This window comes from Prunus dulcis, chromosome 7 (assembly GCF_902201215.1).
Source record: "Prunus dulcis chromosome 7, ALMONDv2, whole genome shotgun sequence".
Lineage (NCBI taxonomy): Eukaryota > Viridiplantae > Streptophyta > Magnoliopsida > Rosales > Rosaceae > Prunus > Prunus dulcis.
In genome coordinates this window covers 16,594,117-16,612,544 of record NC_047656.1, presented here as the reverse complement: position 1 = coordinate 16,612,544, position 18,428 = coordinate 16,594,117, and the positions used below count along the sequence as shown (strand labels likewise).

The 18,428-nt window shown below is 37.8% G+C and overlaps 3 protein-coding genes across 6 annotated transcripts; 2 read left to right on the top strand and 1 right to left on the bottom strand.

Annotated features, from left to right (window-relative positions):
- The first annotated feature begins 2,177 nt into the window (after positions 1 to 2,177).
- LOC117635663 (DNA (cytosine-5)-methyltransferase 1-like) lies at positions 2,178 to 7,841 on the top strand. The gene is made up of 2 exons (XM_034370001.1): positions 2,178 to 2,464; positions 3,084 to 7,841. Exons 1-2 carry the CDS (start codon positions 2,368 to 2,370, stop codon positions 7,670 to 7,672), a joined length of 4,686 nt encoding a protein of 1,561 aa, XP_034225892.1. The 5' UTR covers positions 2,178 to 2,367; the 3' UTR covers positions 7,673 to 7,841.
- Positions 7,842 to 8,273: 432 nt separating this feature from the next.
- LOC117633893 (syntaxin-binding protein 5-like) lies at positions 8,274 to 16,323 on the top strand. Of its 3 annotated transcripts, none has more exons than XM_034367729.1 (24): positions 8,275 to 8,545; positions 10,554 to 10,684; positions 10,783 to 10,867; positions 10,969 to 11,022; positions 11,121 to 11,212; positions 11,317 to 11,414; positions 11,541 to 11,613; positions 11,712 to 12,093; positions 12,205 to 12,528; positions 12,632 to 12,835; positions 12,962 to 13,057; positions 13,152 to 13,215; positions 13,338 to 13,465; positions 13,584 to 13,830; positions 13,956 to 14,104; positions 14,193 to 14,314; positions 14,495 to 14,618; positions 14,708 to 14,766; positions 14,876 to 14,972; positions 15,061 to 15,244; positions 15,374 to 15,487; positions 15,573 to 15,691; positions 15,804 to 15,863; positions 16,015 to 16,323. In XM_034367729.1, the coding sequence occupies exons 1-24, from the start codon at positions 8,507 to 8,509 to the stop codon at positions 16,114 to 16,116; spliced, it is 3,147 nt and encodes a 1,048-aa protein (XP_034223620.1). In that variant the 5' UTR covers positions 8,275 to 8,506; the 3' UTR covers positions 16,117 to 16,323. The 3 variants fall into 3 exon arrangements, with proteins under 3 accessions (XP_034223622.1, XP_034223620.1, XP_034223621.1); XM_034367730.1 differs by having other exon boundaries at positions 11,121 to 11,214; positions 11,340 to 11,414; XM_034367731.1 differs by lacking the exons at positions 15,374 to 15,487; positions 15,573 to 15,691; positions 15,804 to 15,863; positions 16,015 to 16,323 and having other exon boundaries at positions 8,274 to 8,545; positions 14,876 to 14,973; positions 15,088 to 15,229.
- On the bottom strand, positions 16,258 to 18,111 carry LOC117633894 (cancer-related nucleoside-triphosphatase homolog). Of its 2 annotated transcripts, none has more exons than XM_034367732.1 (6): positions 17,981 to 18,111; positions 17,766 to 17,853; positions 17,582 to 17,669; positions 17,295 to 17,379; positions 16,979 to 17,135; positions 16,258 to 16,689 (listed from the first exon to the last, which is right to left on the bottom strand). In XM_034367732.1, exons 1-6 carry the CDS (start codon positions 18,020 to 18,022, stop codon positions 16,574 to 16,576), a joined length of 576 nt encoding a protein of 191 aa, XP_034223623.1. In that variant the 5' UTR covers positions 18,023 to 18,111; the 3' UTR covers positions 16,258 to 16,573. The 2 variants fall into 2 exon arrangements, with proteins under 2 accessions (XP_034223623.1, XP_034223624.1); XM_034367733.1 differs by having other exon boundaries at positions 17,977 to 18,071.
- Between the last annotated feature and the right edge of the window lie 317 nt (positions 18,112 to 18,428).

Sequence of the window (18,428 nt, the reverse complement as noted above, 5' to 3'; positions counted from 1 at the left end):
AAAAAATTCAATTATGCCTTTCTTGTACCAAACCATTTTAACAATTGATTACAAAATTAAAAGTCGTTTCATAACCATTTCATTCTTAGTTTCCGCATTTACGTACCCACATTTTGTATCGTACTTTCAATTTCTTTCTTCATACACTAACTTATATGATATGTCCTATACTCTCAGAGGACAGTTTGTTGTATACGTATGTATGTGGAGCGATGACACTTTCAATTCAACATATGCAAGGGTTTGGACTGGTCCTTTCTTTCCCTCTCGATCCACATGACCCAAATTATTGTATACAAAGAGATAACATATTCTTTATCAACCATAAAAAGGCAAAAGGTAAGAAAGCTATTAAAAAAAGGTCTATCTGTTGCAATTAACTTACAACTCACCACCATGAGATGATGGGTTTAGCCGCTTAGGTAGGGTCTTTGGGGCTCCAAAGCCACCCTTTCCTTTTCATGCAATGATGTGGAGAGCGCTTGTTCATGTGCTTCAAAAGCTAAGCCAACCACATGATCATTCATGAGATGAGTGAGAGACCAAAATAATAAGATGAATATGTATATATTATGCTTTCAGCACCCAAGAGAGAGATCCATACAAATAACAAATGGGGGACCAAAGGTTTTCAGCAACTTTTCAACACAAGCCTGGCTTTTTGAGATTTCGACACCTAGTTTGGTACTAAAGTTGCACCTTCATTATTTGGGGCCGCTCTCTTATAGAGAAACTCTCATGCAATTGAGATAACGCTTTTTGCTATTTAGGTCAATAATGCAACGACTTGCATAATAACTTTTTCACGTGTCATTGTATTGTTGTTTGAGATAGTAAAACAGTATTATCCCCATTACAAGTAGGTTTTTTTGCTATCTTAGGTCTCAGACTCTCAGCTGCTGAGCGAGAGCTTTGTCATAAGCCACTTGTTGTTAGGGGGGCGGTGGAGGATAATAGGGCTTGGATCTTGGTGTGATGTTGTGATGGTAATTGGGCTTCTGGTTTAGCCCATGTCATGCTTGGGTTAACCTTGGTTCAAAATATCATGCCTATATGGACTAAGTTGGTAACCGGTTTCGGGCCCGTGGGCTGAATGATGATTAGCTTATGATGAACTGATGTCACTCATAAAACGTTGTGATTTTTGGAGAGTTGTTCTTGACAACTCTCTCTCTTAAAACGCAAAATTTTGCTCTTATAGAAAACAATTTGTATACCTTTTTTTATAGTCATTATAGATTCATCCACATTCATTACCTCATTAGAATGTAACACTTGACATTTCATCGTTTTCGTATATGGTAATCACAATTTAATCATTATTAGGTAATTTTTATTAACCAGATAACTTTGAGTACATGAGTAACTGCGCTTAACCACTTGAGCTACAAATCTATTACATCGTAATACAAATTTTAACTACTAATTAAAACCCATAAACATTAAATTGAGTAGACATTGTTCTTTCTAAGACAAAACTCGATATTAATCTTCACTCGCCTCACTTTAAACTTATTTATGTACTTGGAATACCATTAACGATTAGACAATGTAACTCAAATTAGTAGAGTATTGGATGATGCTGTATGGTAAATTTTAAATAAATAAAAAACAAAAAAAAGGAAATGGATAATATTGCCATTTTAGAAAAAGAATTGTGTATCTTTGTAAATTTGGAAATTCAAAATTAGGTCTCCAAAACTTCTTTGCATGGATTCTCGTGCATTGAAGATTAGTCGGAGCTCAATTTTCCGTTTCTCAAATCAGCCAAAGATGCTTTGAAACTTGAATATCAAATTTGAACATTTGAAAATTTCAAACATGGATTCTTGTACACTATCCAACAGTTGAAGGTCATTTTCCCTACTTTCCATATTAATTAAAGTTCATTTTTTCCGGTTAGTTGCAGAGGTTCAACTTTACCGTAATCATTAAACTTTTACGGTGATTATATTAAAATTCAATCCATCGTATCTATAACCTTGAAAATAATTTTTTTATTTATTTAAAAATAGTAGAAAGGGCGAGAATCAACTGTAACAAATCAAAGAATTTTCGTTTTAACTTTTTACAAAACAAAATTATATTATTGAAATCATGTAAAACTTAGGACAATGTGGTGAGAGAATGAAGCTCCTCAATTTGAATGAAAAATAAGTGAAAATGAAGGGCTTTTCCCTCCTTGCAGTTCAGAAAGGCGCGACACTTGGGGCCAAAAGTTCCACCTTCCCGCCTATACGTGTTCATCGCTACTCGGTTCAAATTCTCACAATAAATACCACCAAATAGAGACAGACGGAGAGCGTCAGCCCTCTCATTACACCCCACATTGCGCATTCTAGGGTTTCACTGGCGATTAGGGGAGAAATGGGTTCCGCGGCGGCAGCAGAAGCGGCAGAAGCAGCAGCGCTCTTAGAGGCCAAAGGTGCCAATGGGACTAAACCACCATCTTCGTCATCTTCAGGTACTTCAATTCCCTCGAATGGTTTCTTTTGGTTGACTTGGTCTTTTATGTCTTGACTGCCCCTTTGCTTTAGTGTGAATTTATATGTTTAGAGTTTATAATTATAGGTTGTTTTAGATTTAAACTGCCCTTGGATTGTATTGTGAATTTGTGATTATGGGTTCTTAGGCTTTGACTTCCATTTTACTGTATTATGAATTTGGGATTATGGATTTATGCTTATAGTTTTTCAAGTTTTGACTGTCATTTTATTGTATTATGAAATTATGAATATGGAATATATTTATGGGTTTTAAAGTTTTGATTGTCATTTCATTCAATCATGAATTTGTAATTAGGATGAGTTTCAACTTTTATTACATCAAGATTCATTATTATGGTCTCAGCCAAAGACAGAGAAATGAATTTGTTTTCTTTATCAGGACCCTTAAAAAGCCTTGATTAACTACTTGATTTCTCATGATTTTTTTTTTGCATAATAACTCCTCTTCCCCCGTTGTTTTGTACAAAAATATGATATGCATGCACAGGCCTTTCTTGGCCTGGGTCTTGGCTTTATTTTTCAGTTAGCTTTACCTTGTCAATCTTTTGCCTAATTTCCCTGATTCTTTTGTAATAGGAATGACGAAGAAGAAGAAGGGTAAACAAGAATCCCAAAAGGCAGCACCTAAAGCTAAGAAGCGAAATTTGCCTCAGAGCAGTGAAGAAGAGCCTTCCCGATCTCGGAAAATGCCGAAGCGGGCTGCTGCTTGCAAAGACTTTAAGGATAGGTCTGTTCATATTTCTGAGAAGTCTAGCCTTATTGAAAGCAAGGAGGACCAGATAGTGGAGGAAGAAATTCTTGCCGTACGCCTGACTTGTGGCCCGGACCAAGATGCTGTGCGCCCAAACAGAAGACTGACTGATTTTGTTTTGCATGATGCAACTGGTTCCGCACAACCCCTTGAGATGTTGGAGGTTTCTGACATGTTTATATCTGGTGCTATATTGCCTCTCAACGAAAGTTCTGACAAGGACAAGGAAAGAGGTGTTAGATGTGAAGGTTTCGGGCGGATAGAATCTTGGGACATCTCTGGTTATGAAGACGGCTCCCCCGTAATATGGCTTTCAACTGAAGTTGCTGATTATGATTGCCGTAAACCGGCCAGTAGCTACAAGAAATACTTTGATCAATTCTTTGAGAAAGCGCGTGCTTGCATAGAGGTTTACAAGAAGCTGTCTAAATCCAACTCCGACCCCACTCTTGATGAATTGCTTGCTGGTATTGCACGATCAATGAGCGGAAGCAAATTCTTTTCTGGGAGTGCATCTGTCAAAGACTTTGTTCTATCTCAAGGCGAGTTTATTTATGCTCAACTAATAGGTCTGGAGGAAACATCAAAGAAGAACGATCGGCCATTTGCAGAGTTACCTGTCCTTGCTGCCCTCAGAGATGAGAGTATAAAGCGTGGAAATTTTGTGCAATCAAAACCGGGAATTTCAAGTGGTACTTTAAAGATTGGTGGAGAGAACGGAGTGGATTCAGCTGGTTCATCCGTAGTTGAAGCTGAGGAAAATGAGGATGCAAAGTTGGCAAAACTCTTGCAAGAGGAAGAATACTGGAAGTCAATGAAACAAAGAAAGCGCCAGGGTCCTGCCTCTGTGTCAAGCAAATACTACATCAAAATTAATGAAGATGAAATTGCCAATGATTATCCTCTACCTGCTTATTACAAGAATTCCATTGAAGAAACTGATGAGTTCATAGTTTTTGACAATGAGTTTGATATCTGTAATGCTGATGACCTTCCTCGAAGCATGCTTCATAATTGGTGTCTATACAACTCAGACTCAAGATTGATTTCGCTCGAGCTTCTTCCAATGAAACCCTGCGCAGACATTGATGTTACCATTTTTGGGTCAGGGGTTATGAGTGAAGATGATGGAAGTGGCTTTTGTCTTGATTCTGATGGTACTTCAAGTGGTCCAGGAGCCCAGGATGCTGATGGAATGCCAACTTACTTGAGTGCGATAAAGGAATGGATGATTGAATTGGGAGCATCAATGGTTTCAATATCAATCCGAACAGATATGGCCTGGTACAGACTTGGCAAGCCATCTAAGCAGTATGCTCTGTGGTATGAACCAATTCTGAGAACAGCAAAGATTGGGAGAAGTATAATCACTATGCTGAAAGATCAAAGTCGAGTAGCACGGCTTTCTTTCGCAGATGTCATTAAGAGACTGTCAGGGTTCCAAAAGGACCATTGTGCTTACATTTCTTCTGATCCAGCATTTGTTGAGAGGTATGTCGTTGTCCATGGACAGATAATACTGCAACTGTTTTCAGAATTTCCAGATGCGCAGATTAAAAAATGTCCATTTGTGATTGGTCTTACAAAGAAAATGGAGGAGAGGCACCATACTAAATGGTTAGTAAAGAAGAAGAAGCTTTTGGAAAAGAGTGAATCAAATTTGAACCCAAGGGCATCAATGGCACCTGTGGTTTCCAAGAGGAAGACAATGCAGGCTACAACAACAAGGCTGATCAACAGAATCTGGGGGGAGTACTATTCAAACTACTCTCCAGAAGATTCAAAGGAGGGAGATATTGGCGAAAAGAAAGAGGAGGAGGAAGTTGAAGAAGAGGATGTAGAAGAGGATGATGTAGAAGAGAATCCAACTGTAATGGAGCAAGCCCAGAAGCCTTCTTCAATTTCAAGACAAACCAAATCATGCCTCAACAACAGGGAGATTTTGTGGGAAGGGGAGCCAGTGGGCCAAACATGTTCTGGTGAAGCTCTTTATAAGCGCGCCATTCTTTGGGGAGAAGAAATTTCTGTTGGCGGTGCTGTTTTGGTGGAACTTGATGAATCCAATGAACTTCCTGCCATTTATTTTGTGGAGTATATGTATGAAACATTGAATGGAAGCAAAATGTTTCATGGAAGAGTGATGGAGCGAGGATCCCATACTGTTCTTGGCAACACTGCCAATGAGAGGGAGGTATTTTTGACAAATGAGTGCACAAATTTGGCATTAAAGGAAGTTAAACAGGCAGCTGTTGTGGACATTAAACTAATGCCGTGGGGGCATCAGTATAGGAAGGATAATGCTGATGCTAACAGAACTGATAGAGCAAGGGCAGAAGAGAGGAAGAGGAAGGGTTTGCCGACTGAATATTACTGTAAAAGCTTGTATTGCCCAGAGAGAGGTGCTTTCCTTAGTCTTTCACGTGATACTATGGGTCTGGGTTCTGGTGCCTGCCACTCTTGCAAAATGAATGAAGCCGAGGAGGCCAAGGAAGTATTTAAAGTAAATTCATCAAAAACTGGTTTTGTATACAGGGGAGTTGAGTACTCAGTTCATGATTATGTCTATGTAAGTCCCCATTATTTTGGTGTGGAAAGGATGGAAACTGAAATTTTCAAGGCTGGAAGGAATTTGGGGCTGAAAGCTTATGTCGTGTGCCAAGTGCTGGAGATAGTTGTTATGAAGGAATCTAAACGACCTGAAATAGAATCTACCCAGGTTAAAGTAAGAAGATTTTTCAGACCAGAGGACATATCTGTTGAGAAGGCATACAGTTCGGATATTAGAGAGGTCTACTACAGTGAAGAAACACACATCCTGCCTGTTGATAATATAGAAAGGAAATGTGAAGTCAGAAAAAAGAGTGATCTTCCAGCATGTAATGCTCCTGTCATTTTCCAGCATATTTTCTTCTGTGAACATCTATATGATCCTTCTAAAGGGTCTATTAAGCAGTTGCCAGCTCACATCAAACTGAGGTACTCAACAGGAGGTGGTGATGCTGATTCTAGAAAGAGAAAGGGCAAGTGCAAAGAAGGAGAAAATGTTTCAGAAGTTGAGAACCAGAGAGCTGATTCTGAGCAGAAACGCCTAGCCACATTGGATATATTTGCTGGTTGCGGTGGCTTGTCTGATGGGTTGCGTCAGTCTGGTGCTTCAATAACCAAGTGGGCAATTGAGTATGAAGAGCCTGCTGGGGATGCTTTCAAACTCAACCATCCTGAGTCATTGGTTTTTATCAATAACTGCAATGTGATCTTAAGGGCCGTAATGGAAAAATGTGGGGACACAGATGATTGTATTGCAACTTCTGAAGCTGCTGAATTGGCTGCATCACTTGATGAGAAGGTTAAAAATGATTTGCCGTTGCCGGGGCAGGTAGATTTCATCAATGGAGGACCTCCATGCCAGGGTTTCTCTGGAATGAATAGGTTCAACCAAAGCACTTGGAGTAAAGTTCAGTGTGAAATGATTTTAGCATTCTTATCCTTTGCCGACTACTTCCGGCCAAAGTATTTCCTCCTGGAGAATGTGAGGAATTTTGTGTCTTTCAATAAAGGACAGACATTCCGTCTGACTCTGGCTTCACTTCTTGAGATGGGTTATCAGGTGAGGTTTGGTATTCTGGAAGCTGGAGCTTATGGAGTTTCCCAGTCACGAAAGCGAGCATTTATATGGGCAGCTGCCCCAGGAGAGATTCTCCCTGAATGGCCAGAGCCAATGCATGTCTTTGGCGTACCAGAGTTGAAGATCACATTATCAGGCAATTCACAATATGCTGCTGTTCGTAGTACTGCAAGTGGAGCCCCTTTCCGTTCAATAACTGTAAGAGATACAATCGGTGATCTCCCGGCCGTAGGGAATGGAGCATCCAAGGTGAACTTAGAGTATGAAAGCGATCCCATCTCATGGTTCCAGAAGAAAATCCGAGGGGAGATGGCTGTTTTGACTGATCACATTTCGAAAGAAATGAATGAGCTGAATCTGATTCGATGCCAGAGAATTCCAAAGCGGCCAGGTGCTGATTGGCAATGCCTTCCAGATGAAAAGGTGAAGCTCTCTACTGGACAGATAGTTGACTTGATACCATGGTGCCTGCCCAACACAGCCAAGCGCCACAATCAGTGGAAGGGCCTGTTTGGAAGGTTGGATTGGGAAGGCAACTTCCCAACTTCCATTACAGATCCTCAACCAATGGGGAAGGTGGGAATGTGCTTTCACCCTGACCAGGACAGGATTCTAACTGTTCGGGAATGCGCCCGATCTCAAGGTTTTGCGGATAGCTACCAGTTTTCGGGCACAATTCTTCACAAGCATAGGCAGATTGGAAATGCTGTTCCTCCTACTTTGGCCTATGCATTGGGGACTAAACTCAAGGAAGCAATTGACAGCAAGAGGTTGTCTTCACAAGAGTAAGAGTGGTGGTTGTTGTTTGTTTCTATGTAATACTGATAGTTCCATTTGGTTGCCTTCTAAGGCAAAAACACAGCTCAGTTTGTTGTCTTTGATTTTCTTCTTGTATTGTGTTTGTAAACTTGTCTTGATTGAAGAACTTCAATTCAATACACAAAAGCATTTTTCTTCAGGAGACAAGTGTCACAAAAGTTTGGTACATATATATATTTGAAATTATTTTATTTTATTTAGTAAGCTTCTTTTGATTTGGCCACGTAGCTCTATAACATCGATTGGCAGGACCAGGTATGTGGGTCCCAGTTTGACATCATATCCTGCCACATGTCCACGTGTGCTCACTGATTAAGCTCTGTCCCAGGAGGAAGGTCAATTCTGTCATTTTGAGAAACAATCTGTAGTTTTGGCCTTTGCCATTGCAAAGAGAGTGGGTGAGTGAGTAAGTGAAAGCGAAGTCAAGGGTCAAGGACGTCAAACATATTTTCCTTCTTAATGGTTCGGGTCACCTAATCAGCCTCCACGTGTCACCGTCCTTTGATCCGAACCAACATTTTATTTTGTCCTTGAGAAACCGCTAATCTTGTCCCACTCCTCTTCCAACATAAAAATTGAAAAACTGCGATCAACGGCTCATTTCAAAGTTTTCACTTCACTTTCTTCTCCTCCTCTCTTCTTCTCTCTCTGGTCTCTGTCGTCGGTTATTTCAAAGCAGAGAACTTTGGCTTTCTCAGGTCGTCTTTGTCTCCATCTCAGGAGTTGGGTTTTTTTTTTGGTGGTCTCTCAGATTCTGAAAACCGCAGAGCATAGACCAGATCTTCTTCTTCATCACCATCATCAATGTTTGTCAGAAAGCTTGTGGAGAAGGCTTCCAAAAAGGCAAGTGATGTTCCTTTTCTCTTAACCTTCAATGAATTTTCAACCCAGCAATCAATCTCTCTGTTTCTTTAAGAACATGGTTCAATATCAATTCAATGAGATCAGTCCATGCTTTTGAATTCGATCCACTGTTCTTCTCCTCCTCTTCCCTCCTCTTGTTCTTCTTGTTCTTGTGAAAAAAAAACAGAGAAGGGTACTCAAAAGCTAGAATTAATAACGAATTAAATCTGTCATTAAGATAATAATTGTCGGGGGATCTGCAAATAAAGTTACTTGCTATCATTTATGCCGTATCCTTTAGCCGTTTGATGCACGTTGCCTCCAAATTTTTAATCATTTTAGTACTAAAGATATGTATATTATTATGTATGTCAGGTTAATAATTATGAACAAATAAATAACTGCCATATACATATTTTGTTGATTATTTTGATGACAACAGTAATAAAGATGGGATGAAAAATAAATAAAATATTATTGGTTGCGTTACAAACATGAAATTAGGGGATTGGGTTCTTGTTTGCATTTGCTTGATATAGACAATGCTTAATCACATCAGGAATGTGACATGATGGTATAGGTGTCGGTTTGGTAGTTGAGAATGTTACTAAATTTTAAGTTGTATTTGTTTAATATAGTGATGCGTTACTTCATTCATTTAATACGAGAAAAACTTTCATATCTTGGTGTCATTGGTGTTATTGAATTACTCTTTTTATTTCGAGAGAGGCAAGAAGAGAGGGACAATGCCAATAGGGTATGAGCCCAGTGAAAAATGACATTGATTTGTAGATCATAGGTATTAGGTTCGAGTCGTATAATACTTTGGTAATATGTGTATGTGAGAAACTTCATTCTCTTATAGTTTAAACTGTCGTTTGTATTTTTTTTTTAAAAAAAAAGAAGAAGCAAGGGACACTGAAATATAGCAATATTTTTCTTTAATATGAGTCAATATTAAGAAAGAAACGCGTTTAATGGATGGATGGGGCCTTGAGGTGGGCGGTTGGATAAGAAAAAAGCCAATGTTTTCATAAAAGAATTTGTAAGAAAATTTTGTTTAGTGTTATAGCTTTGAACTCTAGTATCGTCTCTTGGGTCTTGTCTTGTCTCATCCAATTTGGTATTAATTTATCTAATTGGGTTTACTTTTGACTCATTCTCCATCTTGCAAGGGGATGTGACCTCACAAAGCTTAGCTTTAAATTGGTTTTAACTAAATGTATGTCTCAAGTTTTATTAGACCTCCTTTTAAACTTTATTAAAGGGATTAACACCCCCACCTCCATATAAATAGCTGCCACGTATTACCATCGAAGAAAGAAAACCCTTCTTAATCTTAAAAGAACCGTTAACATATTATCCATATAGTAATAGTTCTGAAAAAGCATATGTTAGGTGCTTTTCTAGAAAACATTTTTATAACGAGTTTTTAATTCGATGCCGAACATGCCCTAAATTTGTGTTCTAATGTATGTGGTGCATGCCATTGAAAATGTGAAAGATCGCTGACGCACTCCCATCTTCCATGAATGAATACTATTAACAACCAAAAGCATCAATCTTATTGTATAATTTGGATCTTATATTGGATCCATTTTCCAGAAAACGATTGAAGGAAATATAATGGATTTATAGTCAACTCATGGCAAACAAAAGAAAAGTTAATATTTGTAAAGACAATAAAGAGAGAAAGCTATCCATGTGATGGGCGGTGGATCAAATGTTTGTTTATCTACAATCAGATTTTGTGGGCCCATTTTAAAATCTCAAAATAACACGTGTCATGTGATGGGCTCGTACGTGTCATGTGATAGGCTCCCTTACAAGCCCACGAGCAAGCAGGTCAATTACCCTTGGTCAAAGAGTCAATGGCCTAAATCTTGGTCAAACTCACTTTATTAATGCAGTTGTAAACTATTTTTTATTTTAAATAATTATTATTATTGGGTTTTAATTTTTAAAGGCAATTTAGAATTTACATAAATTTTTTCAATTTAATTTGTAGCCTGGTGGAAATTCTGATGGTCTCAAAGGCAGTGATATAGACCCCCGTCTATTATTTCATTATGGGATCCCATCGGGGTGTAACATGTTGGCTTATGATCCTGTTCAAAAAATACTTGCAGTTTCGTCCAAGTGAGTTCTCATAATTTATTTCTTGCACCAAAATAGCCTCATTGGTTTTCATGTTATGTCCAATTTTTAGTGTTCATTTGTATCTTTGTCGCTCTCAGGGATGGCAGAATTAAATTATTTGGCAAAGATAACACTCAAGTTCTGCTTGAGTCTGTCAATGCAGTACCAAGCAAGTTTTTACAGGTTCTGTATAAAATATCATGTATACTTTCTTCAGTTTCCAGCTGTTTTTTTTTGTGTGTGGTAATTTGCATGTAATATTATTTGGTGATATTTGTGTTCAGTTTGTGGAGAACCAAGGCATACTTGTAAATGTGAATTCCAAGAACCATATTGAGGTAAGTTTGATCCACTATGCTTATAATCTCTGAGATTTTCCCAATGTTTGATGAGTGCATGGATTAGTTTTTAACAAAAGGAATGATGTTGTCCTTAGATTTGGGATATAGAAAAGAACCTGTTGGCTGATGTGCATGCTTTTGAAGAAGATATTACTTCTTTCACTGTCATGCAACATAGTCTCTACATGTAAGTTTGTTTCAGCTTCCAATGTTGGGGATTAAGTAGATGAATCGAAATGTGGTTCGTTCGTTTCAAGTAAGTTTATGTATTGGACGAATGTATGATGGCAGGTATGTTGGAGATTCTGCTGGTAATGTTAGAGTTTTGAAGCTTGAGCAAGAACATATAGTACAAATGAAGTACACTATACCTTATTCAGCTTCCCATGGTTAGATGCATTCCTCTTCACCTTTTATACTCAGAGGATAGATTATGCCCCCACCATTTCCTTTGAAATGTTGGGGGTTTATAAGCATTTTCTTTACTTTCCAACTTGATTTTATCATCTGATCAGGGAATCCAACTGAAGAAACTGTTGATACTTCTGTGTTACATGTACTACCTCAACCAGCAGCTGAAAGTAAGAGGTAGTCTCACCAAAATTTACTGCCTCTCTCTGTCTCTCTGCCTTCCTCAATGCAACCTCTCAGATTTACCAATTCTTAAGTCATATGTTTCAATGCAGAGTTCTTATAATTTTTAGAGATGGTATCATATCCTTATGGGATATTCGAGAAAGCAAAACCGTATTCACAGCAGGTGGAAATGCATTGCAATCACTTCATCATGAAGGGAAAAAAGTGACTTCTGCATGCTGGGCATGCCCCTTTGGGAGTAAAGTTGCTGTTGGGTACAGCAATGGAGATATTTTCATCTGGAGTGTTTCAACAAGAACTGAATTACCATCAGAGCCTAGTACGCAAAGTACTCCGATCTTTAAACTGAATGTTGGTTATAAGTTGGACAAAATTCCTATAGCATCATTGAGATGGGTTTATGCAGATGGGAAGGCAAGTAGACTATATGTTATGGGGGGGTCTGACACCATCTCTTCAACCTTGTTGCAGGTACATATCATTATTAACATGTGCTATTGAAGCATTTCTCATTTTGTTTTATGGTTGTTAATCACAATCCCAACCGAGTGCAAGTGAGAAAATTTGGTTTTGATGAGGCAGGTAATCTTGTTGAATGAACATACAGAAGGTCGCACTATTAAATTAGGGCTTCAGTTGCCCGAGCCTTGTATCGACATGGAGATCGTTTCAAGCTTAAGTGAGCAAAGCAAACATAAACAAGATTGCTTTCTTTTGCTTGGTAATTCAGGAAATCTTTATGCCTATGATGATTGTTCGATCGAAAAGTATCTTCTACAAAGCCAATCGAAGTCTTCACCATCATTGCCAAAGGAGGTCATGGTGAAGATACCGTTTGTTGATTCAAACATTACAGTGGCAAAATTTATCACAGATAATACCCAAATGTTAAGTTCTGCAGATGAGGTAATGTGACCGTTGAATATTTCATACCAAAACTACATCTTTTCATTTAAGATTTTAGTATTAGTTTCTAACAGTTTGTGATGTGGTATTCTTGATTATGTAGGACTGCCTTCTCCTGGCGAAAAGCATTCCATCTCTCTTTTCTTTTGAGACAAAACCAAAAGATGGAACTCAGTTAAATGCAGCCCGCTTCACTGGATTTTTGAAAGTAAAAAATCTGTACATAACTGGACACAATGATGGAGCCCTGAACTTTTGGGATTTGTCATGTCCACTTTTAGTACCAATACTATCATTAAAGCAACAGGTAAACATTTCATTTGATATCACTAAAGCATTTTGAGCTTATTTTGCAGATTAGTGGAGAATATTAGATAATTCTTTACTATTGTGCTTATTTATTCTCCTCCACACACCCCCAAACAAAATGCAGAGTGAGGATGATCTTTCTTTAAGTGGTATACCAGTCACAGCCTTGTTTTTCAATGCGAACTCTCGGCTTCTTGTTTCTGGAGATCAGAGTGGAATGGTAAGTACCATGCTGAACGGATTGGGTCAATTATGCTCAATTTAATTGCTTTCAGGAAAATATGTGGTGTATTTAATGTATATGTGATTTACAGGTTCGAATCTTTAGATTGAAACCTGAACCATATGCCCATGTGAGCAGTTTCTTGTCTCTTCAAGGTATGATTTAGCACATGATTCAACTATCAGACCATTGCCGTATAACTAGCAATATGCTTCACGTTTTTACCACAATGAAGTACATTACGAAGGGCCTTATGAGTTTCACATACTTATGGCAGGAAGTACGAAAAAAGGAAATGATCACATCATTCAAAGTGTTAAACTCTTGAAGGTTAATGGTTCTGTACTTTCTGTGAACATAAACCACAGTACAGGACATCTTGCTGTTGGGTCTAGTCAAGGATATGTAAGCTTACTTACTATCTAATAACTACTTTTTGATCTTCGCTCTTTGCCTTTAACCATTCTCGATTTCTTGTCCTCTTTCCATTCTATTCTTACACTTGAGCTTGTTTTCCTCACAGGTTTCAGTTCTTGATATAGAAGGGCCAACTGTATTATACCAAAAACATATTGCAAGTGAAATCTCCACCGGCATCATCTCTCTGCATTTCCAAACCTGCAGTTTTCATGGTTTTGACAAGAATGTCTTAGCAGTTGCAACAGAGGATTCATCTGTTTTGGCTCTTGATAGTGATAATGGAAACACATTGAGTACTAGTTTGGTTCATCCCAAAAAACCCACTCGAGCACTTTTCATGCAGATCTTGGGTAAGTTCTGGTCTCTTCAGGTTCCCACATTTTTTTTTTTGGTTGAAATGTTCCCATATACTGCTCTATTTTAAGGATCAAATTATGTGATTTGTGTGTTTATTTTCTTTAAAAATGTTACACAGATGGGCAGGATGTTAAAAGATTAAACTTATTAAATGGTCTTGACTTGAGCAAAGGGAGCCCTGTTGAGGACGGCGTGCCAAAGCAGTCTTTACTCCTTCTATGTTCTGAAAAAGCTGCATACGTATATTCTTTCACTCATGTCATGCAGGTAAAGTGTTTCATCTTGTGTACAAACTATGAATTCAAAATTTTTTTTATCTGATTCTATAGTTTTGTTGTTCTTTCTTTTATGTCAGGGAGTTAAGAAGGTAATCTACAAAAAGAAATTCCAAGCATCTTGTTGCTGGGCTTCGACATTCTACACCTCCTCTGATGTTGGCCTTATACTCCTTTTCACAAGTGGAAAAGTTGAGATAAGGTAGTGACTTCTCATAGTCTATTTTCCAATAATCTTGTAGCTCCAAATTTCATCATTTGGGGTAACAGGAAAAAATAGGCATGCATTGAATGTGATCTCAAACCAGAATTTTGAGATGTTCTAGTTGTTCATGTGTGTTATTCAAATTTCTGAGTGTTAAGTGATATTATGTAATGCTAGGTCCTTGCCGGAGTTATCCTTAATAAAGGAGACGTCAATAAGGGGCTTCACATACTCCACTCCAAAACCAAATTCATTTTCTGACAGTTCGATATGCTCTTCGTGTGAAGGAGAACTTGTTATGGTAAGTGTAAATCAAGCTTTTCATATCAGTCGCATAAGGTACGATCTTGAGAAAATCCTCATCATTTGCTCTACTTCATCCTTTCACAGGTGAACGGTGATCAGGAAATATTTTTCTTCTCTCTTTCACTCCACAATAAAAGCTTCAGGTATACATATCCTTGAAAGTTTCTTTGTACATTTGTTTCTTCATAATTTCTATTATAATGGAAATTCTTCTAGGTCATAATTTCTTGTGTTTTTCTTTCGCCATACAAGGCTTTTAGACTCTTTCAACTTGACTTACCAGAAAGATTTGATAATTCCACAAGAAGATCTCATTCCTGGACGGACCATACAAAAGGAAAAGAAAAAGGTAGATGGGGAAATGATACATTACGAACTCTGTTTACAACCTATTTCTTGTGGAATGAAAGGTTTCAAAAATGTTATTTTCTTGCCAGGGTATATTCAGCTCTGTCATTAAAGATATTGTGGGAAGCAAAGCGAAGAATGTCCCTGAGATTGAAACTGAAGATACTAAAGAAAGTTTCGAAGAACTTTCGACGATCTTTTCAACTGCTAACTTTACAGTTGATGCTGAAAACACAGATGAGCAGGCCAGGGATGAAGATGAGCTAGACCTAGGTATGCATATAAATTTACTGATATCGTATAAAATCCTAAGTGATCATTCAACATTTCGAGAAAGTTATTTATATATCATTTCAATCTGCATGGAGTTTTGAGATGAGCTATGAATTTTTTTGCTTAAAGATGACATTGACATTGACATGGACATGGACATTCCTGGAGAAAAACCAAAAGAGCAGAATGTGTTGACAGCTCTTAACAAGGAAAAATTGGCAAGCAAATTTATGGCCTTTAAAGGTCAGTACAACACTTACATAGCATGAATTTATCAATCAGGTCTGCCTGGGCAGTGTCTTACCTGATAAAACTTTCCAATCTACAGGTAAAGTTCTGAAACAAATGAAGTCCAAGACTGAGAAAAACTCCACCAAAGAAGAGCAACAGGATGAGAAGGTTGGTCAAGTTGACCAAATTAAGAGGAGATATGGGTTCTCGTCAAGTGTAAGCACACATCCTTCTTTTAACTTTCAGAAGATGCACAACTTATTTACTTAGATATTAAACCTTTTTAAAATGCTGTCAACAACATCATTTCATGTGCCTCTGGCTGCAGGAAGCAAATATTGCTAAAATGGCAGAAAGCAAGCTGCAGGAGAACATGAAAAAGTTGCAGGTATACCTTTTTAGCATCCCAGATAAATAAGTTGTAGGAATTTAGCAGTGATGAAATGGACCCTTTTATTCATAGATTATTTTTTTCAAGTGCCAGAATGAAATTGCTTTATGTTAAATTAATCAAACCATATTTTTGTTGAAATGAGCAGGGAATCAACCTGAGGACTACAGAGATGCAAGACACAGCTATATCATTCTCATCCTTGGCAAATGAAGTGCTGCGAACTGAACAGGATAGGCGAGGCTCATGACCCCATTGAGCTTATTGTCTTCAGCAATCAAATTAAAATTATGTCTTCGTATTAATTTTATTTGTTTTTGGCTTTAACATCCATCTTGTTTGTTTTTGACACACAGTTTTCTTTTCTTTTTTTGCATATATTGAATGTATAAAAAGAACAAACTTTTGCATATATAATCAGGAAAGCAAAGTTACATGATTGGAATTGTTTGTCCCATCCTTTGTCTCTTGAGTATTAACCTAACATCTCTCTCTCTCTCTCTCTCTCTCTCTCTCTCTCTCTCTCGGTTAGAAGCAAACTAAAATAAGATAATGCTAAAATTGAGAAAGAAGAAATACACTATTTAGTTTTTATATTTTGTTAAAGCCTATTGAGTACATCAAAGCTCCTTCAAGTCCTAACTTTTGAGTATGGAGCTGCTGATAAAATATTGTTCACAACAAGGACCACATTGATTGTCCAACATCTATTGTTTACTCAATAAGTCTACCAGTTGGAGGTATATCTCTTCTTTGACAGCATCCCGGTTACTCGGGCTCAGTGTGAAAATCGTTGCACCTGGATGATTCTTTAACCGTGCAACTGCAGAAGATCAGATACCCTAGTCATATACAGATTCAGCTCAAAAAGCAGGATGGCAGAATGCTAACACCAACTCCACATTTATTCAGTCACAACTCCAACTCCATAGAACAAGGAAAAATAACAAAAACACACCAACCAAAAAACTCTACCCAAAATTTACTTTAAGAAACATTTGAATTATGATTAGAAATCTGTGAATAAAGAAATCAAACTTAGAGAAAATGTGTGACAGCTGACAAAGCAAGTAATCAAAACATCATACTGAGAAAGAATGAGGAAAATGTACCCCCTGGAATATCACGTCCAAATTTGGGAATTGGGACTGAGGCCAAAAGTGGGATATTGGATTCCAGAACCTTCAAAACAGCAGGGAAGAAAGATGAACTGTACAACTCCATCTTCCCAACTTCATCAATGATGAAGAGATCGGTATCTTCTTTCACCTGATAAGAAATCGGGAAAAGGATGCAAATGACTCAAATCCCGTAGTCTAACCCTGAAAGAATATAACAAAATCCCCAACCAGAAAGGCCAAAACTGAGATTAAATTGTGGAGAGGGGTGGTATGAGTTGAACAGTAAGCAGTGGAAAAACCACCTCACCTGTAGTTCAGGCAGTGCCAGTGACTCAAATGAAGCAACATTCACTTTGTACTTCCCCACATTGGGCCACCTGAAAGACTCTGGGCTGACATTAAAGAAAAAACACATACTTTAGGCTTTACTTGATAATATAGCTGGTGGAATAGGATGCAAGTGAAATGAATGATTAATCTGACATAGCATTCTCAACAATGGATTATGGAGTTTGAGAAACTGCCTAAGCAATGCAACAAAGAACAGAAGAGTCATTGAGATTAGATGAAAAGAGGAAAAGGAGGCAACAAGACCTGGAAATGGTGGAGGCCAGAGGAGCTGTGCGGCCATCTAGTGTGACCACTTGGAACCCAACTCTCTCACTTCCTTGTCTAACTTCACCTACAAAATTTACAAGAACAAATTCGAAAACAATTACATCAATCTATTATATAAGAAAACAGAACCCAACCAAATAAATTTTATTTGAAAACTTACTTGTGTAGAAACCCTGAATTTTTAAGTTGGGATTTGAGGCTTTTAGGGTCTCAAACACTCTCATAATTAGAGTGCTTTTTCCCACACCCTGTGCATCAACATGAAGAAGAAAGCAAATTGACGGAAAACATTGAGCAAAAAGCAATACGAATTCTGAAATGAAGAATAGCTGGAAATTAATATTGAAAGTGTAGAGAGATAGAAACGAAACCTACAGGAGGTCCCGTCACCAGCAAGCATTTTCCGGGAACTGCCATCTCTCTCTCTCTCTCTCTCTCTCTCTCTCGTTTTTAGCCAACACGACAAACTGTAAACGACACGCCTAGTCGAAAATATACAGAGCTAAGCTAATTCATTATGAGAACGACAGGTCGTAATGAAAGATAGACTACGCGGTTGATTTCTTCACTGCTTGAGCTCTTGGGCTTGGTAAGTAAGTAGGAGACTTGGAAAGTCATTTGGTTGCCCATTATTATAATTGTTAATTATAAATAATTAAGTTGCTTTGCACTAAGGAAAAAGAAAACATAACATTATAACACTGGAAAAAAATCCGGATTAAAACATTCAATTTTTAAATGCTTTGATTTGATATAAAGGTCGCAAGATCTGTTAATTATTTCAGGATAAAGAATTAAATTCTTCAGTATTTCAAAAGCATCT